Here is a 24792-nt window from a genome sequence, read left to right as displayed (position 1 = left end):
GAGCGACAGCAGCTGATTAGGGGAGTGGGGTGGCACAGTGGCACAGAGGCAAGCTTGATTCAACGACATGGCAAAGATGTCGATGGGCAGCAGGGGAACTACGCAAACTGAATAGATATTTGCCGATTATAGAGCAATGTTTGCATGAAATATGATAGATTTAGAGATGCCGTAGGTGAGTAATTGTATTTCGTTTTAACTGTAGTTATTTTTCACTAGATGCTGTGGACTTTTTGCGCTGACAACTGCTGCAGAACATGAGAACACCAAGCGTATAAGTGGCCGGGATTGCCTACCACCAACCAGATATTCATCGCCCAACGACCCCCCCGCGTATGAACTGCCGTTGCCTGGCCGTCGATTGATTTTCATCTGATGTTGCCAACTGGATACCAGTGTTTAGATCTGCCAATGAGCATCGTAGTGAGGGAAAAGTGAGAGCCAAAGCTGTTTCATCTGTCACGACCTGGCAGCTGGCGAACAGTCACGCATACAATAACTGACGAAAAAGTGAAAAAACAACGCTTAATTGGCCAAAACTTGCTCAAAGCCATTTGGCTGCAGATTCTGAGAAAAAATAAACAAATATCCCCCAAGCCCCCGGGCTTTTCCCTCTTCTCTCTCCCCTTTCCTTCTCCAGTTACCATCATCATCAAGACCATCACAAGAAACAAGCACACAAGCGAAAGAACGACCTCACCACTGACAGACAAAATGGATTACCAAACCATTTTCACCATCTTGTTCGACCTCGCCCTGTTGTACCCGTACCTACGGGCTCTTTTCCCCTTTGTGACCAAAATGGCCATCGCCCTCTGGCCATTGGTTTCCTCCTACCTCTCCTTTGTCGCAGCATTCGCCGCGGACAAGAACTTTGTCGTCGCTGTGGTGTCTTGGCTCTCCCTACTTCGGTACTGGAAGCCCTGGGCCGCTGCGACGGCTGACCTACGTGAGGAAGTCGATCTCGCGATTGACCTCGTATTTCTCGTGTGGTTCCTGATGGGCGTTCCAATCATTGTCATGACAATCTGGTTCGGCCTGATGGGAGTTCTTCGTCTTGCCGGCAACGAAATAGTCCGCCGAATCCATGACGCCATGGACTTCGAAATCGACCTCACGGATTACATCGTCAAATGCTACAGCCCCATGACGCCAGGGTCCACCGGTGATCGCATCATGGCCCTGCAATTGGCAGCCCAAAAATACGACAAAGAACTCGTTTGGCAACGTACCCCCTCGCACTTGTACCTGTACCTCCTCGACCGACATCGACCGGACCCTATCTTTGGTAGACGCCCGCGCCGCGCCGTCAAGGAGCCGTCCTTCACAGACGAACAGTTGCGAGCCCAAAAGGAGTTCAAGAAAGTTGTTATGGAGCGCGCCAGACAAGTCTTGGCAGCAAGGAAGAACGGAGGAACCACCGTTGAGCAACCGGTTATCGATCTGAAGCCGACAACATCCGACATCGAAGAGCACGCCCCGGCTGCTCCATCAGTGCCTCAGCCAAGAGAGACCCAGTCTTCTGCTTGGCCCACTGATCCCGAGTCTGAGAAAGTCACCGACGACGTGACGATTGCCAACGGACCAATAGAGACCGAGGAACCCGCGGACAGGACACAGTCCAGAGGTGAAGGTCTGGTCGGACCCAGCCCGAAAGCACCAGAGCCCGAGGCCTCATCTGGGGTGGAAGGCAATGGCTTGCTGGAGGGTGACGAAGACAGCCGAGCTGAGGAACCGGAGAGCTCGCATGAGCAGGAAGGTGAAAGCTCCGCCGAGGAACCCAAGTCCTCATCTGGGGAGGAGGGTGAAGGCCTGGCCGAGGAACTTGAGTCTTCATCTGAAGAGGATGGTGAAGGCCCGCTGTACAAAGTCGACACAGCCAACGACCTCGAGATCTCATTTGAGGTGGAAGGCGAGGTGCCATTGTCGACAGCCACGGTACCCGAAGCGGCCCAGGAACCGGAGTCCTCGTATGAGGAGGAAGGTGAAAGCCTGCTGAACATCGACACAGCCCCAGCCGAGGAACCTGATACCTCCATGGAGGTGGATGGTGAAGGTTGGTCCACCATGGCGCCTGTCCCAGAGTCGTCGTCTGACGATGGACTCCCAGTCGCCGGTGGCAACATGGACGAGACCTCCCATGGGGTGGAGTCCGACGTTGAGATGGCTGATGCCGAGCCCCTCGCGGGGATGGCGGTACCAAGGCCATCATATGATCTGTGTATGGACGTTTCCAACTCTCAGGAAACCATCCTGCCATTGGAAGTCGCGGCGGCATGGCCTCTTGCTGGTCAAGAGCCTGTCAGCTGTGACGATACCCGCGGATGGTTGGACGTGTCGCCTGCTCTTCAAAGCGCTCAGAACGTCGTCGAGGCCCAGTAGGACGGGACCGACTTTACGACTGAGCTCTCAGCAGCTGCTGACTGCCATTCATACCTGGAGGTGGATTATGCCACCATGGATCCCGACCTTCTCGATCGTCAAATGGACGATCTTCTTTCCGGCGATGCCAACGGAACGCAACCCGCAACCGCCGACTCCTGGTTCGAGGAGTACGAGGCGTGGCTAGCAACCATTCCTGCGGTCGCCGATACCACCACCGCCGCCAACATCATCGACGAAGACGAAGAGATGGCAGACGCCGGATTGGCCCCACGTTGGGGATCATACCGAGGCGCGCCTGATTTTGATTCGGACGATGATGACGACTCGGTCACCGACGAGGAGTCGCCTATTTCCGACTCCTTCGTTCCATCCGGCCTTCGGGCGTCTGGCATGGACGAAGAAATGGCCTCCTTGGACAGAGTTGGCAGCGAAGTGCCCAACACCGACGTAGAGTACCTTACTGCAGCTATTGCTCAGTATACTCTTACCGGGGTGGAGGACATCATCATCATCGACGAGCGGCAACCTTCCCAGGAAGATGTCGACATGGTGGAGTTCCAAAAGCTACTCTCTCCTGTCATCGTTTTTAACAACATGACAGAGCCGGCGGAGCCCACTGACAACGCGACGGAGCTCAACAGGTCAATCCCCCCTGTTATCGAGATGACGGAACCCGAAGAACCAACCCCAACTGTCGTCTATGCGACAGGGTTCGAGGGGTCAATTTCCCACGTCGTCGAGATGGCAAAGCCTGAAGAGCCAATTTCCCCCGTCGACGACATCGTTCCGGATGCCGCTCCAAACTCACCCGACCAAAGCGTTTCGCCCCCGCGAACACCTTACATGGGTGAAGATGATGAAGATTGGGATGAGCAGGAGGACTCAATTGATCTGGAGGAGATGTTCGATTTCATGCTGGAGCGTACGCCTCCGCAGACTCCGACACGCGCCAGATCAACGAGTGATTCAGCGGCTGAGTTTTCCGGCGAGGATTCCCCCTCGTTGGAACTTTCCCCTACTTCGCTCGTGCTCTCGCCTGGGTCTTCCCTCGCTGATGAGCTTGAGGCCGCCATGCTCGCGCGGACACCACCACGATCGTTTTCTCGATCGCCGTCACCAGACCAGGACGTGCCCCTCTGGGCGTTCCCCCCTGACATGGTGGACAATTCAGCTGGTGCCGCCACCAGTCTCTCTTTGAACGATCTGTTCAACAATCGTCAGACAATCGAGGCCAACCCTCCGACCGAAACCGCCGCTGACGACGTTTCGAACGAGAATTCAGCCTCGACGGATTGCATACCTGGACCGGACTCAGTCACAGAGGCGCAAGAGCCACCTTCAGGGGATCATACCCAGGCGGGCAGCTCCGAGTCCCCCGACGAGGACGCCACCCTGGCCTCTGAAGCAGTTGTTGATGAAGAGCAACAACCTGAGACCGAGTCCCCAACTCCAGTCACAATCCCGACGATCATAGTCACTCCTGAGCCGAACCGAATGAAAGAGGTCGAGGTCGCGCCCATCCGGATGGGAGGACTCCTCCTCCCTGGCGGAAATCTAGTTCTGCCCGCGACTCCCGCCCCCATGATCCCGTTGCCGCAGCAAGTCAAGACTCCCGACGCAGAAGAGATGAAGAAGCAGAAGGAGGAGAGCTTAGCTCGGGACCTGCGCAACGTCATGAGGAGGCGCCGACCTGCTTCACTTTTTCACCCCAAGCTACCGCAGAAGGCTTCGGCCCTCATCCGCTCACCAGACGCCGCAGAGAGAGAAGCCCAGCTTCGATCTCCGCAGTCCTTCCATGCCTTGTCTCGCGCTGGAAGCGACGCTGATGGTGGAGTGGATGCCGAAGACGAAGGAGCGGCAAAGGTGATTCTCGCTTCGCCCGCCGTTATGAAGGCGATTCGAGCGAGTGAGGCTCGGAGAGATGTTCTGCATGAGGGCAATGCAGACGAAAGATGATGCCTGGCGCTCACTTTCTTTTTTTTTTCTTTTCTTGTTTCTTAATCATAATGATGGATATGATGATCAACAATATTCTAGCTCCCCGACTGCTTTTTTGGAGTTTTCTTGTTTCGGTTTTTCCTTGTGGACTCTGGAGTTTTCTTCTTGTTATTCGGAGTTACGGTGTTGAGATATCTTGGGCTTGCGCAGGTCGAATCACTTCATTTCTTCTTTTTTTGGAGTTGAGCGCATTCGTGTCAAACTTCTTCTTTTTTTGGATACCCGCCGAGACAATCAACCAACATCTACTACATTTTGGATATACCGACCGGAAAAGCAGCTGAGCTTGGCTCTCCTCAGGGATTTTTACTTCGATGGTTTTGTTTCTTTTTGGGCACCGAGAATTTTTGTCTTCTGTCAGAGACTTGGAACGCGGACGTCATTCATTATTCATTATACGCCGACCAATTTGCTTCTTTTGCGCCCTGTCATATGCATATTGGGAGGATATGCTTTGACACACACACACACTGTTTACGAACCATCGAAGAGAGCTTTATATTGCATTTTTATTTTTTTTGGGACATGCCATTCAGACAACCATACATACACATCATTGTACAGCACTCTCGTTTGCTTGTCTTTGTCGCTGAATTGGCTTTGCTCCCCGTGTCAACACTGGCACATTGATGGTAACCAGAGCCCCATGAGATTTATACTCTCTTGCTTCTGTTTGGACCTTTCTCTACTTTTTTATCGACGAGCAACTTTTAGCATCATTCTTCTTCTTCTTTGCTTTGCTCAGTCGACCACACAGAAGGGGGCTCACATGGGAAAGAGACAATACGCACAGATGAACATTCATTCTACTTCAATTCTACTTCAAGCATCATCGTCTGCGTTTGTCACTTTTCCAGTGTCTGGAAATGTCGAAATCATCTACACAGCTCGACACCAAAGACACGAAACTTCGGGGAAAATCGTTGCGATACATCGGAACGGCAGCGCAAGTTTTTGAACTACTTCATTCGCCTACTGTTCCACTCGCAATGGTGTCGAACGCCGTCGCCTATCAAGAGTCTTCTTACGACGAGCGTTTGACAAAATCACATTCAGTCAGCACCGCGATCGGGAAAGCAAAGCAGCAACTAGCCACAGCTACAGCACCGGCTATTTCTTCCACTACTCAAGCATTACAACTTCACTCTCGCTCTTTGCTTTCCTGTTCGCAACTGTGTCGCTGCCAATTCAACTTTACACTGCTCTATTCAGACAACATGGCAGCGACACATTGAGAGCAAAACTTCGGTCTATTCTGGTCTATCCTGGTCTATTTTGGTTTGGTCACAACCTCAGCCTTGTCAAACAAACAAAATTCTGGTTCAAGCACATCTACATTCGCGCCAGTGGTACTACTCAACTACCACTTTCATTCAAACCCACTGGCTCGAGCACGATACCACTTCAAAGAAAACTTTCATTCAAGCATGTTTGTATTCGCGCCAGTGGTACAAATCTACTACCACTTTTCACAAACCCACTAGCCCGAGCAGACTTCCAGTTCATACAAGCCCACTGGCTCAAATAGACTGCCACTCCAAACCAACCACTGCCTCAAGCCAAACAACCAGACCAAACCAGGAAAAGTCCAGGATACACCAGACCATATTGTGGCAAAACAGCCTTCCACAATCTACACAGCTGCGATATGGTTATCTTTTTGCTCTCGCAAGACGGTAATCTTGCATATGATATCGGCAGGGGAACACAATTCTTTTTCTTAGAAACAAATTGGCCGTTATCAGACTTCTACATTCATGGAAGCTTTTTCATCGCGAGATTCCCGTCTTTTGTCAAAGGCCAACTTAATTGTTGAGCCTCCACTTACCTACTCGCCTTTGACACATCATATTGGGGAAATTTCACACATTTGTCGAACAACACTTTCATCAAGCTTATCTACGCTTCGCTTCGACAATCAATATTGGGAACACACTCTACACATTTTATCTTGGGATTCAACATGATCGAAAGACATTCTATTCCTTGATATACCAACCGCTGGGGAACTTTAGGAGGATCACAAACAGCTTCAGCTACTTCAGGCTGGATCCTCCTTCAAACACAAAAACATCAACAGGGAACTTTTGGGGAGATCAGAAGCCGCAAGTCATCATCAACTTTCGCCTAATCTCCTCAAACATCGAGAACTATCGCACCATCGGTTGTCAGAACAAACTTATACTCTGGGACCTGACATCAAGCCACAAATTATCATGGCTACGCGATAGTTCTCAATTGTGTGTCGATCACTACTTACTCACGACGACACACAATCAACGGGGACTTGCCAGAAATGAGAGATACCAAAAAATACCATTACTTTCTCCTCATTTCGTGGCACAAACACATCAAAATCGGAAAACGCCAGAGAACGAGACGCAAAAAGCTCTTGTTCATGACAAACAAACATCGTCTTCTGCTCTCTCTCGGCACTCATCGGAGACTTCTTGCTAGCACAGGCACTGCGTAGCGATACGACCAAGAAATCTTCACATCACTGCGCACAATAACCATCTTACCACTTCATTCTCGAACCATTTGCCCAGCAGAAATCTCCGAGCTTCATGACACCAAACCATGAGCTCTCATCGGTCACTCGGGAGCCGATTCACGCTCAAACTGCTCATCGCCTTCCGAGACCACACGGTGGTGAACATCAACCTCATCCAACAACTGATCCTCCTAGGAGACGGCTTCAAACATGATCCAACTTCAAACCACAAAGTTCATGTCGTCTCCCATGGAGTTGAACAAGAGTCGAACTTATCACTCAAGCTCATGATGACGGTTCGATGCCCACCACCACCTCCAGCCAAAACAAATTTACAATGCTGGAACCCAATGTCTAGGCTGATCAAAACACAATATTCACGCCGTTACGACTTGGACAAACTCAGCCTTGGCTGCCCTCCGCAGGGACCGGCACCAAACGGGAGAATAAAAAACTAAATCTCTCGAATTGGTAACAAGCCAAGGCTGCCCTTCTTGGATGATTTGTCGACAAACAAATCATTTTCAAACCCACTTCTACGGAATGGAAGAAAACATAAAACCACAAACACAATATGGGGGCCAACAAACTGCCACGGCCCGCCCTCTGAATGGACTGGTCCCAAACGTGAGGACAAAGAATCTCACGAATTGGGAGCAGGTTTCGTTGGCGGCCCCCATTCACAATCGAGTCAAATCATCCAAGAAGAAGCATGGGGAAAAAAAACACAGAGTCTGGCTGCCCTCCATTGTGGATTGAAACATGTTCACTTTGGACTGGCCCCAAACGGGAGGCAAAAGAATCTCTTGAATTGGGAGCAGGCCATGACGAACCCATGGACAAACAAAGCAAACAAACAAACAAACATGACCAGCATTGAATCAAATTACAACAAGCTTGGTCATTATGAGAAGAGGAAGAGATACGAGGCTGGAAACAAAACAACGACCCATCTCAACCAACTCCTCTTCTCAGCTCCGAACACGGAAGACACAAACATGGTCTTCAATCGGACTCGGGTGCACGGAATTACTTTCTACCACTCCCATGCGCCTGAAAAGACATACTACAAACCACAAACATCACCAAAAAAAATCACAACCACAACCACAACAACAAACAACAATGGAAAAAAAGGGAGAGAAAAAAGAGAGAGAGAAAAAAGACACGCCGCACATAAAAGGTGCGGCAGAGGCAACGTCATAAAATGACAGCCAGAACAATGAACTTGGGGTGGAAAACACATTCATATGATGGTCTATCGGCGATCTATCGTCTACTAGTATCTACTTTTGACCTTCATCCATCCATTCGAACTACTGGTCCGCGGCGAGTCTCTCGCATCGGGAGTACCGCCATTCTTGCTGCCCACAGCCTTTGGATCAAAAACTCCGTTGCCCGGCATACTTGCGTCCTTCCATTCATCGTCATCAAGGACCTCCCAGTCAGGAGCGGGCGCGTCGCCAAGAAGCTTCTTCTTCAGCTTATCGGCAAGCTTCAACGGGCTAGGCAGCCGGAAGGACTTTGTCAGTTCGGTTCCTTCGTCGCCAGAAAGGCTGTAATAAGTCGTGCCATGCGCATAGCGGCCGATCCAGCTCTGATTCGAATCGGCATTCTGGCCTCCAACGTTAACATCTACTGCCGGGGCGCCCATCGAAAAATTGATGGCACCGGTCTGCATCTGATTATTCATCGACAAATTATGCAAGTTCCGGCCCATGTTGCAAATGTCCTCAAACGAAGTCTTGTCTCCCACAGACACGCCCTGCGAACAGCAGAGCCAAGCGACATCATAAGCAAGCAACGTGGTGCCTTCGAGGAACAACGAATAGGCAGCAGGGTCCTCTTTGGAGAGCTGCGGGAGAGGTTTATCCACGAACAGAGGGCGAGGTCGGGGGACGTGGGAATTGGCAAATGGGGACTCAGACAACGGAGTCGGGGCAAGGAGAGCGCCGGGGAATGAAACGTCGCCATGGCGATAGGAACTTGGGACGGTGAACATTGTTGGTCGCGGGTAATCGCGGTGAGGGAGGACGATCTCGGCAGGGAGGCGGATGGAAAGGTAGTGGGAAACTAGCATGAGGACATGGGCTATGTGAGCGAGAGAGGTTGAGATAGTCTCGGGCGAAAGAGCTGGGAAAAGTCAGCATATATCTCGGGCGGAGGTTTTTGGTTCCTGTCATTTCTCTCTTCTTCTGTTCTTGCCACCGTTTCTTTTCTCCTGTCTTTTCTCTCTCTCTTCCTTATCTCTCTCCTGTTTTCCTCTTTCTCTGTTGCTTCATGTTGCTTCTCTCTCTTCTTCTCTCTCTGTCCTGTATTATGCCCTGCAACACTTCTCCGGATCTTGTCTATCTTTCTTTGTCTTTTTTCTCTTCTTCTTCCATCTGCTCTTTTCTTCTGACTATATATGTCTCCCTTTTGTCTTTTCATACCTCTTTCCCTCGACTCTCTCTTTAGAGATGTAGAGGGATCAAAGAGATATATACCACATATTTTTGCCTTTTTCATACCTCTTTCCCTCGACTCTCTCTTTAGGGACGGAGGGGGATCAAAGAGATATTTCCATATGTCTTTGTCTTTTCGTACCTCTTTCCCTCGTCTCCCTCGTTAGGGATGAAGGGGGATCAAAGAAATACATTCCATACATACTGTGGTGGCCAAGAACAGAGAAGAAAGATGGATGACATGAAGAACCGGAGGATATTGGAAAGAAGGAAAAGAAGGAGATTTGGGGTTACTCACAGTTCATGCTGGTTAGGTCTACAATGGGAATCTTGCCGAGATGATATTCGTAGCGCCCCGTGCCGCTTTTCTTCGTGATCCTCTTAAGCCCGTAGAGCCGGACAGCTTCCGTACACAAAAAGCCACGAGTAGAGGCCATATCCTCAGCACTCTGCGACCATCGGAACTTGAGCATGCTAATCGACTTCTCTACCTCCCTGAGCTGCTTAGCTCTGCGCTCCACGATGCCGGCGGAGACGGAGGCCAGGTCGGATCTCCGTCGAGCAATGGCCGCCTTTCTAGCCTGGATCTCATCCCTGGCCGCCTTGATGTCGTCGCGAAGCCTATCCGCGGCGGCGAGGATCTGATCAGTCTTTTGCTCAGCCGCATCTCTGTGCGCAATGATTTCGTCCCAGGTATGCTTGTTTGGCTTGGATGTATCGTCCAGGAGCTCGTCGATCTGCGCCTTGAGCGACTCATTATCGAGCATCAGCTGCAGGTGCTTCATGCGGCCCTCGTAGATCCTGTTGCGGGCATCCACGGCGCAGAGGAACGGCCGGCGCTGGGCGTCATGCGGGTGGTGGCAGATGTCACACTCCATATCGCAGTACCTGATGGCTGCAGCTGCCGAGACTGAGATGGCGAGTTGAGTGATGGCTGGGATTATATATGGCGGGATGGTGCAGGCAGCTGTGGACTATATGTAGATAATGGCCGATGACGGAAGAAGAGCGTAGAAAAGGCCGAGTCGAGAGATTTATACTTTGGTCCAGTCTGCATATACTTTGGGTGAACACGTGTGAATATCGGGCCGTTGGACGCGAGTGAAGCCTCTTTGAAGCATGCGACTTTGACTTGATGCTTGAGCCTTTGAATAGAGCAGAGGTTGAGGTTTAAAGGGCATGAGATCACGGGGTGCGATAACGACATGGCCGGCAGCTGAGCTGTCCAGACGCCACTGCCGGGCCTGGCCACCCCCCAGAGCCCAGGGCGGAGGCTGCTGTGCTGCGCGGCTCCAGTTGGCCACGAGCGCTAGGCAGCGGCCTGTAGGGCTCCACTGTGGCCAGCGGCAGCAAAGGCGCTGCGTCTGGAAATCCGGCGAGGTTGTCGTCGATCTCCCTCTCAAATCGCAGTGAGCTCCACGTTCAACAGCGACAGTGACGCTATCGCCCATCACGGCAGCTAGCGCGGCCCATTCACCGGACGATGCTTGTTCTTGTTCATCGTCCATCCTTCCTTGTCTTTACTGCCGGCTTTGTTAGACTTTCACTTTTACAGCCACACTCGCGCTACATTCGTTGCACTACGGCAGCCTCGAAAGAGCACTGCAGAGAGCCGTGCTAGTCGATCGACGCTCCGCAGCGATTCATTCTCCCTTCCAGCACAGCAGCCAATACCGAGGCGCACTCTTATCCCTTTCTCTGGCCCCTTCTTGTCCACGCCAAACAGCTGCCACAGTTCACGCCAAGGGTCATCATCTCAGATCCACTGCAGCCCAAGCATCATCAGCTCCATCATGGCCTCACCAAAATCGCCCAATGGCGCGGGCCGCCTCCCCGACTACGGGACGAAAGAGGACCTCAACGCCAAGGATGAGACAGCCGTATTAGATTTCGAGAGGCCACGCTTTTCACACGCAAAGACACCCGATCTATCGGCCGAGTCGCAGAACGGCAGGCTGACACCAAACCCTCCCGCCGTTCTGGGTCCCTTCGATTGGGACGACTTTGAGGCACGGTATGAAAAGGCTTTGATGGACGCGGATGAACAAGAGCGAGAAATCCTCAAAGAAGCTGAAGGCCTTGCCAAGGTTAGATACGCTGCCTCTTGTTTGTGTCATCCATCTACATGTTATGCTAAAACAAACCAACTCTTTGTGCAGTATTTCCAGATATGGTCTTCAGCTGCATCAGCTCATGACGACGAGCGAGCCGTGAAGCGTTTGCAGACGCGACAACGCTTTGTGAATATTTCTGAGGAAAAGATGGCTCAAAAGCAGCAGCATTGTAAGCACCCACGCACAGTTATTGACTTGATATGTGATTCTAGAACTAATAATTGGCCAGACGAGGAAGTCGTGCGTGCGTTTGAGAGTGCATTGGCGCTGCTTCGGTCTACATAGATTGAGCTGGCTGGAACGCCCTTTGCGTCACATCAGGCTGATGAGAAAATATCCTCCAATGCTCTAACCTGTTCCTCTGTCCCCTCCCTCAGTTTTGGTATATATGCACAGCGCAAATGTCGGTTGAGTGCAGCAATATTCGCTGCCTCTTCGCTATCGCGTCAGGCAGCAAACTGGGGCACGTGACCAAGAGGTGTCTTCACGGTCGCGCTCAGTCCCGCCATTCTACGCAGCGTCGGCCTAATCTTTTCTCAGCCAGGATGCCAACCAACGAGCTCTCATTCAAAATTCCACAGATATCCAGTGACGAACTATTGGAATTCCAACAATGTCACTTTTCAAACGAAGCTGCCGCTGATTTTGAGCAAAGCTTCACAAGTCTTCCACCACAACAAGTATCTGAGGATCAGTTCTACGAGGAATGGGGGGAGGAGGATGAAGAGGATGACGGTCTCGGCTACTATGAAGACGGCGTAAAACGAACTCTCACAGATGAGCAGATCGCAATATTTAGGCACTCGGAGCTGAGGGAACTCGAACGGCAGCGAGAAAAGCAAGCTCAGGCCAGATCAGGCACGCTACGAGATGCGTCTGCAAATGAAACACATACCGCATCTCCCCATGACCCGAGTGCGTCCACGAATTCTCGAAGCAAGAAGAAGAAGAAGAAGAAATCCAAGGCGGTAAAGCAAGAGCCTAAGCCAGATCTACGGAAGCGAACCTGGGACGTTGTTGAAGCTGGGCTCGACTCCCTCGACTATGATTAAAGCAGAACTCATGATATATGATGGCGAGCAGATGGCGTAGGTGCCATCTTGACATGTGCGGCCAAATTTGCAAGTTTTCGCTGCCCGCACATGATAATTGGAACTCAGCGGTAAGTATCATCTGTCTTTTCCTTTTCTTTTCTTTGTCATTCCAGAAATACTTGAAACGCATATGATGAAAACCTTTGTATCGTCATCCTTAGTCAGATCGCACATGCAAGCTCGACGAACCAACGACCAAAACTGGGGAGGGTTGGCAAAAGCGGCGTGACGAGACATATAATCTTCTCTCTGAGGCTACACATTTTTTCTTCCCCTGCTCAGCTGTTGAGACTGTTGATTTTGAACTTTAGAATTCAGGCTAACATGGAGACCAGAGCATAGGTAGCAAATGCGGCTGACAAGATATGACGAAGTGGCTGGCCGGTGGGAACAGAACGCAATGAGATACTAATGTTCGTGTCTCATCCAAAGAAGATTACAAATTTAAAAAAAAAAAAAAAAATTGACAATTGCACAAGAGATGGCCTCACTTGATAAATTGCATATGCCCCCTGGTGGAGTAGAAACGTTCCAACGAAGCATTGAGCTGTAGTTACTACACAGTCATTCAGTATAGCTATAGGTATCAACTATAGATCCAGTAACAGCTACGGCCAAAGCCACAGCTCTTCAGCTTCAGCCTCAGTGACTGAAATGATGCATGCATACTCCGTACACCCAACAGCAACTCAATCTACAGCATGCCCAAGCCTTAAACGCCCGATTCACATGTATCCGTGCTACCCAAGGCCGCCGGGCATCCTGACTCAGCTCAAATCTCTGTCCGCTGGCACCGAAATCAGCTAAGCGATAAGCGCTGCAGCCAATAGCAGACTCTTATTGGCGCTAATATGGGGCTCTTCTGGCGGCACATCCCATCCCACCTTTGGATTCTCATCTGCGTCGCCAGAAGAGCGATCCTCGCCTGAATCACCCTCCCGCGCGGCCATCGTCCAGCGCAACAACATACTTTTCTTCATCCTCATTGCGTCGCGTGCCTGCGACTCCTTCAGCCAAGATGGCGCGCGTCTACGCCGACGTCAACCAGAACATGCCCCGCAGCTATTGGGACTATGACAGCGTCAACATCAGTGCGGAGATCCCCCGTCCCCATGGCCACGCGAGCTGGGTTGCAAGAGACCGGCGCTAACATGCTGAGCAGGCTGGGGTGTTCTCGAGAACTACGAAGTCGTCCGCAAGATCGGTATGTGGCTTCCCTGAATCCGTCCGCCCGGGGCCGCGTCGCGTGGCCGTGCCCTACGCGTAGCTAACTGGAAGATGCACAGGGCGAGGAAAGTACTCGGAGGTTTTCGAAGGCATCAACGTCGTCAACTACCAGAAGTGCGTCGTCAAGGTTCTCAAGCCGGTCAAGAAGAAGAAGATCAAGCGAGAGATCAAGATCCTGCAGAACTTGGCTGGCGGGCCCAACGTTGTTGCACTGCTTGACGTCGTGCGAGACTCACAGGTGAGCAGATGACGGGCATGATTGGCAAGGCTGTGGATGTGGCGGCGAGCTGACAGAAGGGGGTAAACTCCCCTGGCGGAATTACAGAGTAAGACTCCGTCTTTAATTTTCGAGTATGTCAACAATACCGACTTCCGAAGCCTCTATCCCAAGTTCAACGACCTTGACGTGCGATTCTACATTCTCGAGCTGTTAAAGGCTCTCGACTTTTGCCACAGCAAGGGAATTATGCACAGAGACGTAAAGCCTCATAACGTTATGATCGATCATGAGAACAGAAAGGTACATTCCCTCCAAACAGAAAGCATGAGGCATGCCATGTTTGCTCCGGTGTACTAATTTGCGGGGTACAGCTGCGTCTTATCGACTGGGGTCTGGCTGAGTTCTACCATCCTGGAACGGAATACAACGTCCGTGTGGCCTCTCGTTATTTCAAGGGCCCCGAACTGTTGGTTGATTTCCAGGAGTACGATTATAGTCTCGATATGTGGAGTCTCGGCGCCATGTTTGCGTCCATGATTTTCCGCAAGGAGCCTTTCTTCCATGGTAACAGCAACTCGGACCAGCTGGTTAAGATCGCCAAGGTCCTTGGCACCGACGATTTGTTTGACTATCTTGACAAGTACGAGATTGAGTTGGATGCTCAGTATGATGATATTTTGGGACGATTCCAGAAGAAACCTTGGCACAGCTTCGTTACATCGGAAAATCAGCGTTTTGTCTCTAACGAAGCCATTGATTTCCTCGATAAACTGCTGCGTTACGACCACCAGGTTCGTTTTTCATCCCTTGCTCTTTTTTTTTACCCACTCTTCTGACCAGATGAAACCAACATAGGAGCGTCTGACCGCAAAGGAAGCTCAAGCCCACGCCTATTTCAACCCTGTTCGAGACCCAGAGGTTTTCAAGCAAAACTTGATCGGCGCTAATGGAGGACCGTACAAGTCCTGAAATGGCTACGGTGCTTTATTCTCTCCATGATCTTTGAAATATCGCAATCTTTCTGGCCTCCTTTTTCCCGTCACCGGTGCTTGAACCATGACCTTTTCAAAAGATGAAACTCCAACTCTTTCGGCTGGACTGGGCTGCCTAATAAACTTCAATGGGATGAATCAATGGAAATAAACGAAGAAAAAAAAACGAGGGGCAAACACTTTTTTTTTATGATGAACGGTAACGTTTCTGCGGCTGTCGAAGCGTGCAGGAATTATGATAGGAAACAACAATATTTTCGGTGGCTGGATATGAGAAAGACAGCAAGCGGTTAGGAAAACACTACAGCGAACAGAATTTCTCTATTCCCTAACTCTCCCCTTTCCATTCCCCTTTCCCTCTCTCCAACATATTTTTCACCAGTTTGTGAAAACAAGAAAACAAACCTAGAGCAAGCGAACTTTGCACTCAATCGGTCACAAGTTCAGCAAGCTCGGAGCAGCAAAGTCGGTCTACGGCGTTTCAGGAAATTTGGGCATTTGCAAAGCTCGGGTACGAGGCAGAGAAGGGGATGGAGGGAGGGAAGGGCTTTTCACCCATAGTTTCTCGCTTCCCCTTTTCGACGTTTTGGAACAATTTATTTGATTTGCGGTTAGCTAATATGTAGGTAGCGTGTAATACATCGTCATTCCACACTACCCTTTTATCCTCCCTATTCTCCCAGTGAAAAAAAACCCCAAGATCTCCAGATATGTTACTCCATCTGCCCAGTCCACTAGCTATGCCTTTAAACACCACCAATCAATTCTGCTTTTCTCTCTTTTAAAAACGCCTGTTCTCTCTCCTTGGAAACGATAAAGGCTAGTCACGATCTTTATAAACACGTAAAGCAAAAATCTCGTCCACATCTATATCCATCCACTCCACATGCTCTCAAAGAGCCACCAGGCGTCTTGATAATGCTCCCAGGGCTAATAGGCTCGGTGGGTCGCTTCTTAACTGGCGTATGATACACCTCTCTGGTGCGAGAGCTGGATTTCCATAATTTCCGCTCGGTTGTCCGTGCTGCAGAGCTAAGCAACCTAGGCATAGCAGCTAGGCTGCGGCCCAGCTCGTCAACCTCCTCATCTTCGTCATCAGATAGCAGAGACAAAATGGAGTGTCGAGAAGAAGGAACCTTCAAAGAATGGCGATTCGAGTGACGAGGTGTTTGGGGAGGGTTGCTCAAGGATGGTAAAGATGTGACGGGGCCAGATATCTTGGCTTCGCCAGCAGAGGAGGGCCCTGAGTGAGTAGACGAGATACATTTTGAGAGGCTCTTGGTTGGAGAACTTGGAGGCAGCATCGAGAAGTGTTTCGAAGGAGATTGTATGATAGCTCGAGCCACCACTTCAGGGGGGGGTGTGTCACGTCTAGGGGAGGGAAGGGCTGGTTCCATAGGTATAGAGGCTCTAGTGATTGGAGAAGATTCGACCGGGGAAATTTCATCTGACGTCTCGTAGGAACTGTCCTCAATAACTATGGGGGTTGTTGCAAGCTTCGTCAGTTGGCGTCTCTGACTGGAGGCTGTAGCTTCCGGGGTATCCTCGTCCATACGAGCACACGGACTTGAAGAGCGAATGTCTGCAGATCGCCGATACCTAGACCTCCGTGCCGAGGTGTATGAAGTCTGAGGCTTGTCATCAAGAGACACGTCAAGAGTAATGCGAGAGAGGAAACGAGTAGGAGAAGAAGACAATGGCGCCACGCCACTTGAGTCTTCGGACGGGATATTGAGGCGTCGGCTCGAACTCGTACCACTCGGGGACGTATCATCAATGACGTCTCTTGTATCCGTGTTCTCTCTGTGAGAATAATCCGCCTTTTTTGTTTTGCGACTTGCAGGCAGGTCGACTCTTGCAGTTGTTTGAGTCTTGATATTGTGGATTTCGCGTAGTGGGAGCGTATCTTTGAGTGTATTGTTGGAAGCCGTTTTTCTTAATTTTGACAGCAACGTGGGAGCTTCGTCGTCCGAAAGAAGGCACGCGGAATCTGCATTCTTGCGGGGAAATACTTCTGGTATTGACGCACAAGATTCTTCATGAATATCTGGCTGGCGGGTTTCCTTTGCACGTAGTGTCGGCAAATCACCACGGAAGTTTGTCTGGCTTTTTGCTTCTTCTTTTTCTTTTTCTCCTTTTTCTCCTATCTCTTCACTTTCTTCTTCTTCGTCTTCTTCAAACCCTTCTTCATCTTCAGCAGCAGAGTCTGGGATATAATCTTCCTCCGGCGCAGCCAAGACAGGCCGCTTCTCAAGGGCATCCTCATCTACCATAAATTGACCGTCATTCCTGTTCCGGGAATATGCCACCTCCTTTTCAGCCCTCTGCTCCGCCAAGACATCGGCCCAAGAAATTTTGTTGAGGAATTCCACTTGCTTCCTCATGCGTCCAGAACGCCTTCGGCCATCAGCCTCATCGAGCTGTTTAGCCGTGGACAGTTGTTGGCGGGTCTGGTTGGACCTTTGTGACGGTATCTCATCATCTAGATGAGGAGCTCTCCTTGGAATTTCAGCGACTCGAACCAGAGCGTCATTCCTCGTTAAGTCTTCATCAGGCCTTTGCTTTCTCTTTCTAGCTTTTCGAGTACTTTGTGTAGACTTATAGCCGCTATCACTCGAACCCCCTTCCACTCCTTTCTCTTTGAGTTCTTTGCTTGTCTCTGAAGACGGGAGACTGACGTTCAAACGCTTGCCTCTCTTGGCAAGATTCATTTCGATTTTACCAAAGCCTTCAATCTCCTTAGACCTTTTCCCTGTCAGAATCACATCTTCATCTTCGTCCTCGTCCTCTTCTTCTCTCTTGTCATCATCTTCCACAGCCTTTGCGGGTGATAACAACAGCGGATGTCGAAGGACTTTCTTCGTCTTGGTGAGTAGATGTTTGCCAAATGTAGCCGCAAACACGGACTGAAGCGGCTTATCCTCTTCATCTCGAAACTTAGACCGAGGTGCCCAAATCGAGCTTTGGCCGCTTTGCGCAGGAAAATCATATCGGCTTGCTTTCATCGGGAACTGCTGGGGTTTGGGCTGGTGGACTGCAAATAAATCGGGTTTATTCCATAAAGGATCAGAATACTGGCCAGAAAGGCTCCATGGCTCCATAGCAAATGGCGAGCGATCGAAAGAGAGTGGCGAAGAGGAAAATGGCAACTGCCCGATGGGCTCTAAATCCAAGATATTGCCTGGTGGAATCTTGTGCGGCAAGGCGCGCAAAGCAGTTCTGGAAGCGCGCGATGCATTTCCTGACGATGATCCCAACACCAAGGCTGTCGAATGCGATTCGCGAGGCGCTTCGCGGCCCTGTATTATGCGATCCTCATCTTCTTCATCCTCATCTAAGCCATTGTTGTTTTGAATCTGCTTTCCAAAGACTGCCGCATGTCCTTCTTGCTCTGCTGTATCGTTGTCTCCGGATTCTTCCTCATCATCAAACAGATCCTCCAGAAGAATTCCTTCATCTTCATCATCCTCTTCTTCGCCCAGATATTCTCCCACGCCGTCTCCAACGTCGCCTTCGTCTCGCATATTGCGAACATGCCCATTATTAACGACAATCTCGCCCGTCACAAGATCGATCTCGTCTCCAATGCCTTCGAAGTCACGGCCATATTTGTCGAAGATATGTGCCATGGTGGCCTGGAACCGCTGGTCTGCATAGGCTCGTTCGATAGATAGTTTATACCCCGGGTCCCGTTTGGCTTCAACCTCGAATGGCTGTAAGGCGAGCTCATCGTCGTCTTCGTCGACGTATCCCTTGTCCAGCAGCAGCTGGCTCATGCGACGCCTTTTTGCCGGTGGTTCCATGGCCAGCGCGAACAAAGCTAAACCGCTATTGTCGCTATAATCTACAAGGAAAGATCAGTGTTTCCAATTGATATAGAAATAATGCTGAAAACGAGTCGACATTGTGTGCTGCCAATGGCCAATCTCCCGATGGCCTATGTGGACATTGAAAATGCGAGACCTGCAAGCTTGGATAAAGATGGTTGGGGGAGCAACGAGATGGGCCGAGCATGGGGCTTAGACTCCGCGTCGCGATTTCGCTGCTGCACGGAGCATTCGCAAGCGCGCGTTAAGTGGTTGCGCCTGCTAACAGTAAGCGGCCGTGAGCTCCCATCTGCACTGCCAGTTGGCCTAAAATAGTGCCGTGAGTCCCCTAACAATCCACAGGCACAGGGCAGATCATACTTCAGCTATAGCGGGGTTGCAGCGCCTCGATGCCGTCACAGTACCTCTCTCATGTGCTTAATTCAGGATTCTTGGTGCATGTGTACGCAAGCGCAGAGTTTAACCTCAACCCTTAAAGTTCGACTTCCATGCTTACTCCTCTATTTGTATTTCTCCCACTTTGCAACCAGTCTCTCTCCTAGGGCATGACAAGGCATTTCTGCTATAAATACAACGAAGTCTTTCAGCCGGCGTACTGTCAAACGCGTCGAGATGTACTGCCAGAAGTGCCGCCAGCCGCTGAGGCTGGACAGCTCTCTCGACGACCTCAACCCAGCTGCTTATGACCTTTTGGTTTGTAAGTCTTTGGTTTGCCGTCGCAGAAAATACACGCCGTTACTTACCAATCTGTGACACAACAGCAGCATCGTCCTCGCCAGCTACGAAAGCCTCCGCCCCACGACCGTCGATTCTTCAGGCCCAAGAGCAATCACGAAGGTCACTCTACGACAAGGTATCGCAGAACGCCGGGCCTCCAACCTTCAAGAGATACCGAGGCAGCCAGCCTCGCGATTCTACAATGTCGTTCATATATCTTACCGAGTCACAAGTTGGGCATCCGCTGTCTCCTCAGCAACAGCAAAAAGAACGAGCTGTAGTCCCCCGATCCAGTACGAACGGAGCCCCCGAAGACGAGCCTCAGTCAAATAAGAGAGACGATCTAGACAAGATTAATCGACTATTTGAGATATTATCCGCCAGATCCGATATCGATCACCCTGTATGTGTGGACTGTACCGAGTTGCTAGTCGAAGGGCTGCAGAAGAAGCTCGATTCAGCATCAAAAGAAAGGGACGCCTATGTGCAATATCTGAAAGATACTCAAAATAACCAACCGAGTGAGGAGGATGTCAAATCTTGGAAGGAGGCCCTGAAGAAGGCAGAGAAAGACAAGGCCGCCGCTATGACAGAGTTGAAAAGGCTGGAGGCCGAGAAAGATGCTCTGGACGATGAGATATGGGCACTGGAGGAGGAGTCACAACGATTAAATAAGGAGGAAGAGAAATTCTGGAGGGAAAGAAACGCCTTTGCTACCAAGATGGCAGAATTCCAGGCCGAGCGAGACAGCATTAATGCCAAGTATAACAACGACTCGCAGCTGCTTGAGAAGCTACAACGATCCAATGTCTACAACGATACGTTTTGCATCAGCCATGACGGAAGCTTCGCTACTATCAACGGCCTGCGCCTTGGCAGGCTCTCAAACAAGCCTGTGGACTGGCCAGAAGTCAACGCTGCTTGGGGTCATGCTCTGCTCCTACTGGTGACAGTTGCGGACAAGCTTGGATACAAATTCCAGGGCTACGATCCGTTACCTTTGGGTAGCACCTCCAAAATCGTACGATATGAACTGCCCAATCCGGCATCCAGCAGGCTAGGCGTACGGTCGATGAATGGGCCCCCTAAGAAACAGGTCCTAGAACTATACAGCTCTGGCGACATGCCACTTGGGCTAACATTTATGCACCGCAAATTCGACACTGCCATGGTCGGGTTCCTCGAGCTAGTTCGCCAGCTTGGTGTCTTCGTTCAACAAGAGACAGAATCAACGGGTACACCGTTGACACTGCCTTATAAAATTGAAGGGGACAAGATAGGAGATACCAGCATCAAGCTTGGTATTGCGCAGGATGATGGATGGACCAAAGCATGCAAGCTCACACTTACTTGCTGTAAGTTTCTGCTGGCCCATGCAAGCAATGTGACCTCAAATGCGCGAAATGCAACTCAGTGAGACGCGATACTTTGCGTTTCATGGAACACCAGCACATCATGATGCAGTCAGCAATCAATAGCAATTACTACAAGCTATGACGATCATTGCCTTGTAAGTTGACTTGAGATTATTCCCGGTAAGTTGTCTTGGCTCTTCACTTCTTCCTTTCGTTGGCGTCGTTTTCAGCAACTGCTCAATTAGCGCACTAACTAGTCTTGGGCACTCAGCTCATCAAAAGTGGCGGTGCACCGAAAAGAGCAAACTCGTATCACATAATACATCACGATATCGAGATATCGAAAGCGAAGGATCAATTTGGATTAGTACTTGGTTACATGAAGCATCGGGCAAAATAGACACCGTCTTACTGTACAGCGTCACGCGAGATAACAAAACCTCATAGTCACGGGTCCAATTAAACTACCTTCCACCGCAAAAGCTTGTCATACAGCTAATCACAGTCGTCTATCGCCCGTGACTATCGTGATCAAGAGAGACCACCAGTAGGATGGGACAGCCCAATACACTTGTGAGACAGCAGTTCAGCCCCAGGCGGGCAGCCGCATGAGAGTGACAGCACAGCAATTCTTCGGGCCAGCAAAGGATGCAGCCCTCAGCCTCTGTTGGGCTGCCCCTCTTTAAGCCGGCAAACAGACCACAGGAGCTGCAGTGAGCCGGCTGTTACCATGCATAAACCTAGTCCAGATTCCGTTGCGCGCATCTTGCTTGAGCCTCCTGTTGGCTGATCGCCAGGCAGATAAGCTCACTAGGATGGCTAGGCTGAAATCAGGATGCTGCTGCCTTCGAGTAACAGTCAAATCACATACACAGTCCTACGCCCGGCTTGCGCTCCGTGGAGGATGGGAAGCTTATAATGTCCTCCATCCGCTGTTCACAGGTTGAGGCTCGTCTTTGATCTGGCATACACTTGATACACTTTAAATCCTCTATTTGCTGCCTTTTTTTTTTCTCCTTCGTTACCTTCATTCTGGTCTGGTTGAAGCTACACTTCACGCCGGCATCATGGCTAGACGTCATGTTCCGGTCGTTCGAGACTACAACATCTCTCGCGAGGACAGCCTGAGTAGCGACGGCTTTGAGGAGTTGGGACCTCGCAGCATGCTACCCAACTCGCGACATGTCAGATACGTCGTCGATGGCGAGGTTCCTGATGTTTTGTATACTCTCAATCATGTTGGTGTCAATCGGCGTTTCCTTGGGCGTATGTCGAAATCTCCCTTCCTCTGCTTTAAATAAAAGATTCATTATTGTCTAACTTCATCCTGCAGGCTTGCGAAGCTCTAAGCCGTTCCAGAACGTGACCACCTACGAAATCAGACAACATGAGACTGACGAGGACGGCGAGCTTGTCAAGAAGCCTATTTTCGAGATTGTCACCACCGTGTGCATTGAGGGCAGACCTGATGATCACAGACGCATGGTTCATCCTCGTCGAGCAGCCCCTCAGATAGATCGGCCCCTGACGGCTGCCTTTGAAAATGTCGATTACCGAAGTGACGGCTATTATACCGATGAAGAGCAGTATGTTGATCCGGCTGGATCTCCTGTAGCTGATGCTCCTCTCATGGTTATCTACTCGGAGCATCTCATCAATGCGCTTAGAGCTGTCGTTAGATACTACCCGACCGTCTCTCTCAACGGGAAAACAGTTAGTATCAGCGCACCCTACCGCATGCTGTATCACCACCGCCACGAGCTTCTTGAGTATCGCGATAACCAGCCCGAGGCGCATAGTGTCGAGTATGCTGGTACCACAGTCAAGCATATCGACACTCTTCTCAAGTTCCTTGATGAAAGTCTTGGAGATGAGATTACCAAGGAAGAGGAGCTCCACAAGCTCGAGAGTCCTATGGCCACTTTCCAATACTTTTGGCTACTCTTGAAGCCAGGAAACGTCATCTACACCAAAAAATATGACATCTGGACACCTTTGGTCATTAGCAGTGTCAGTGGTGGCAATCGTCACCTTAATAGTCCTGACAGCTACCGGATTAACTGTTGGCTGCTGGAGTCCAACGGCACCAAAGTTGGCCGCTTTATGGAGAGCTATGTTGTCAACCCATGGCCAGGTGAACAGGATATTAGCACTTTGTCAGTGGTTCCCGCAGCCTTTTGGAAAGAAGATCTTGCTGCTCAAGGTGGCGTCGAGATGCGTCAAAAACTCATCGCAGAAGGCAAGCTGTACTGGGAGCTCCTCAAGCGTCCTACATATATGGAATATGAAGGCTTGCTTGTCAACTCTGGTTCCGGCAATAGACTGCCCGGTGGCCCAACTGGCTTCATGAATGGTCGTGTCATCTGTGATGCCTCTGGCTTCGACAAGTTCTTTGATACCGCGCCGGACTGGGAAGGAAGACGATATCCTCATCCCACCCGCCGCCGTGTAACTCAGAGTATACCCAACAAAGACCATCTTCCTCAGTATTTGCCACGATGTGGCTGCGCTGTCTGCACTGAAGATCGACCTCAGGAGCATAATGGTCCGTACAATGGATTCGAAGACCTTGATCCTCTCTGCGATACCCCGCCAGACAGCGATATCTTCTTCCATGTTCTCAGCAAGACAATCCCTGGATTCATCCTTGGCACTCGTCGTTGGGGAAATCTCCACGTTGCCAATCTCAGCCCCGTCAAAGCCGACAAGGAGGCTTTCAAGTATCTCGTCTTGGATGATGATATCAAGATGACTGTCAAGGCCCTCATTGGTCAGTATTCCACTGGCGTCGACGGCCAAATCACCCCTTGGGGCAATGATTTCGTCCGCAACAAGGGCGAAGGACGCATCTTCCTCCTCCACGGCGCGCCTGGCGTTGGCAAGACTTGCACCGCTGAGTGTATTGCCGAACTGACCAACCGGCCTCTCATCAGTCTCACAAGCGGTGACCTGAGCGTCGATGCGTTCCGTGTCGAGAACAACCTCAGCTACTTTCTCGAGCTGGGCCAGCGTTATGGAGCTCTTGTCCTGCTTGATGAAGCCGATGTCTATCTCGAGCGCCGGCGCGCAAAGAATATTTCTCGCAACGGCCTCGTCTCCGTCTTCCTCCGCGCCCTGGAGTACTACCGCGGCGTGCTCTTCCTCACCACCAACCGTGTCCGGTCTTTCGACACTGCTTTCCTCAGCCGCATCCACGTCGCTCTACACTACAAGAACCTCAGCGACGAAGACCGCGAGCGCATCTGGACTCACAACTTTGACCGCCTGAACCGTGACTCCCACGGCAGGATCCGCGTCGCCACCGCAGCCCGCCAGTTTATCTGGTCGAGCCACGAGGTCCGCGCGCTCAAGTGGAATGGACGAGAGATTCGCAACGCCATGCAGACGGCGCTGGCTTTGGCCGAGAGTGATTCCAACGAGGAAGGTCTGCCGACTATTACTATTGGGGAGAAGCACGTTCGTGCCGTTGTCAAGATGAGCAAGGGTTTCAAAGACTATATCAAGTCTGAGATGCCCCTGGGCTCTGATGATGCTGACTACGATGGTGATGGTGATGATGATGTTGTTCATGGAGAGGATTTCTAAGTGGACTGGTATGCGAAGAGAGAAGCCAGACGACAAGCTTGAGATTTTTGACTGTTTTCTTTTTCATAAAGCAGAAAAGGGGAGAAGAAAAGCACAAAAAAAAAGCAAAAGAAAAAAAAAACATTTATTCAAAATAGCTTGATTTATGGCATTAGGGAAAGATAGGTTATCCCGACGTATGATTCGGTTGCTTAACGATTGTTTTCACAATACCTTAATGGTATCTACAGATTGTACTCCAGATAGTAACAATGACGAGACACGAAATTATGACCATTCAAATGTCGTTTTGTCCACTATGACTGTATCATAAGTAACGAACAATCTATCGTAAAAGCAA

At 50.5% G+C, this 24792-nt stretch overlaps 8 protein-coding genes across 8 annotated transcripts; 6 read left to right on the top strand and 2 right to left on the bottom strand.

Annotated features, from left to right (window-relative positions):
* Positions 1-714: 714 nt before the first annotated feature.
* TGAM01_v210589 (hypothetical protein) lies at positions 715-2382 on the top strand (the record flags this gene model as incomplete). Its single annotated transcript, XM_018809784.1, has 1 exon — positions 715-2382. One exon carries the CDS (start codon positions 715-717, stop codon positions 2380-2382), a length of 1668 nt encoding a protein of 555 aa, XP_018656990.1.
* A 75-nt stretch (positions 2383-2457) lies between these two features.
* On the top strand, positions 2458-4341 carry TGAM01_v210588 (hypothetical protein; the record flags this gene model as incomplete). The annotated part of the gene is made up of 1 exon (XM_018809785.1): positions 2458-4341. The coding sequence occupies one exon, from the start codon at positions 2458-2460 to the stop codon at positions 4339-4341; it is 1884 nt and encodes a 627-aa protein (XP_018656991.1).
* Positions 4342-8156: 3815 nt separating this feature from the next.
* Positions 8157-10829, bottom strand: TGAM01_v210587 (hypothetical protein; the record flags this gene model as incomplete). Its single annotated transcript, XM_018809786.1, has 3 exons — positions 8157-9010; positions 9620-10295; positions 10362-10829. The coding sequence occupies 3 exons, from the start codon at positions 10827-10829 to the stop codon at positions 8157-8159; spliced, it is 1998 nt and encodes a 665-aa protein (XP_018656992.1).
* Positions 10830-11114: 285 nt separating this feature from the next.
* On the top strand, positions 11115-11720 carry TGAM01_v210586 (hypothetical protein; the record flags this gene model as incomplete). The annotated part of the gene is made up of 3 exons (XM_018809787.2): positions 11115-11408; positions 11481-11604; positions 11665-11720. 3 exons carry the CDS (start codon positions 11115-11117, stop codon positions 11718-11720), a joined length of 474 nt encoding a protein of 157 aa, XP_018656993.2.
* Positions 11721-13547: 1827 nt separating this feature from the next.
* TGAM01_v210585 (casein kinase II subunit alpha) lies at positions 13548-14945 on the top strand (the record flags this gene model as incomplete). Its single annotated transcript, XM_024550832.1, has 6 exons — positions 13548-13620; positions 13692-13733; positions 13816-13994; positions 14109-14276; positions 14348-14767; positions 14832-14945. 6 exons carry the CDS (start codon positions 13548-13550, stop codon positions 14943-14945), a joined length of 996 nt encoding a protein of 331 aa, XP_024404426.1.
* Positions 14946-15801: 856 nt separating this feature from the next.
* Positions 15802-18771, bottom strand: TGAM01_v210584 (hypothetical protein; the record flags this gene model as incomplete). The annotated part of the gene is made up of 1 exon (XM_018809789.2): positions 15802-18771. The coding sequence occupies one exon, from the start codon at positions 18769-18771 to the stop codon at positions 15802-15804; it is 2970 nt and encodes a 989-aa protein (XP_018656995.2).
* Positions 18772-19407: 636 nt separating this feature from the next.
* TGAM01_v210583 (beclin 1) lies at positions 19408-20929 on the top strand (the record flags this gene model as incomplete). Its single annotated transcript, XM_024550831.1, has 2 exons — positions 19408-19492; positions 19557-20929. 2 exons carry the CDS (start codon positions 19408-19410, stop codon positions 20927-20929), a joined length of 1458 nt encoding a protein of 485 aa, XP_024404425.1.
* Positions 20930-21934: 1005 nt separating this feature from the next.
* TGAM01_v210582 (hypothetical protein) lies at positions 21935-24452 on the top strand (the record flags this gene model as incomplete). Its single annotated transcript, XM_018809791.1, has 2 exons — positions 21935-22133; positions 22201-24452. The coding sequence occupies 2 exons, from the start codon at positions 21935-21937 to the stop codon at positions 24450-24452; spliced, it is 2451 nt and encodes an 816-aa protein (XP_018656997.1).
* Positions 24453-24792: the final 340 nt, after the last annotated feature.

The sequence above is a fragment of the Trichoderma gamsii genome, assembly GCF_001481775.2.
Source record: "Trichoderma gamsii strain T6085 chromosome Unknown Scaffold_66.2, whole genome shotgun sequence".
Taxonomy (NCBI): domain Eukaryota; kingdom Fungi; phylum Ascomycota; class Sordariomycetes; order Hypocreales; family Hypocreaceae; genus Trichoderma; species Trichoderma gamsii.
This window is presented reverse-complemented; position numbering and strand designations above follow the sequence as displayed.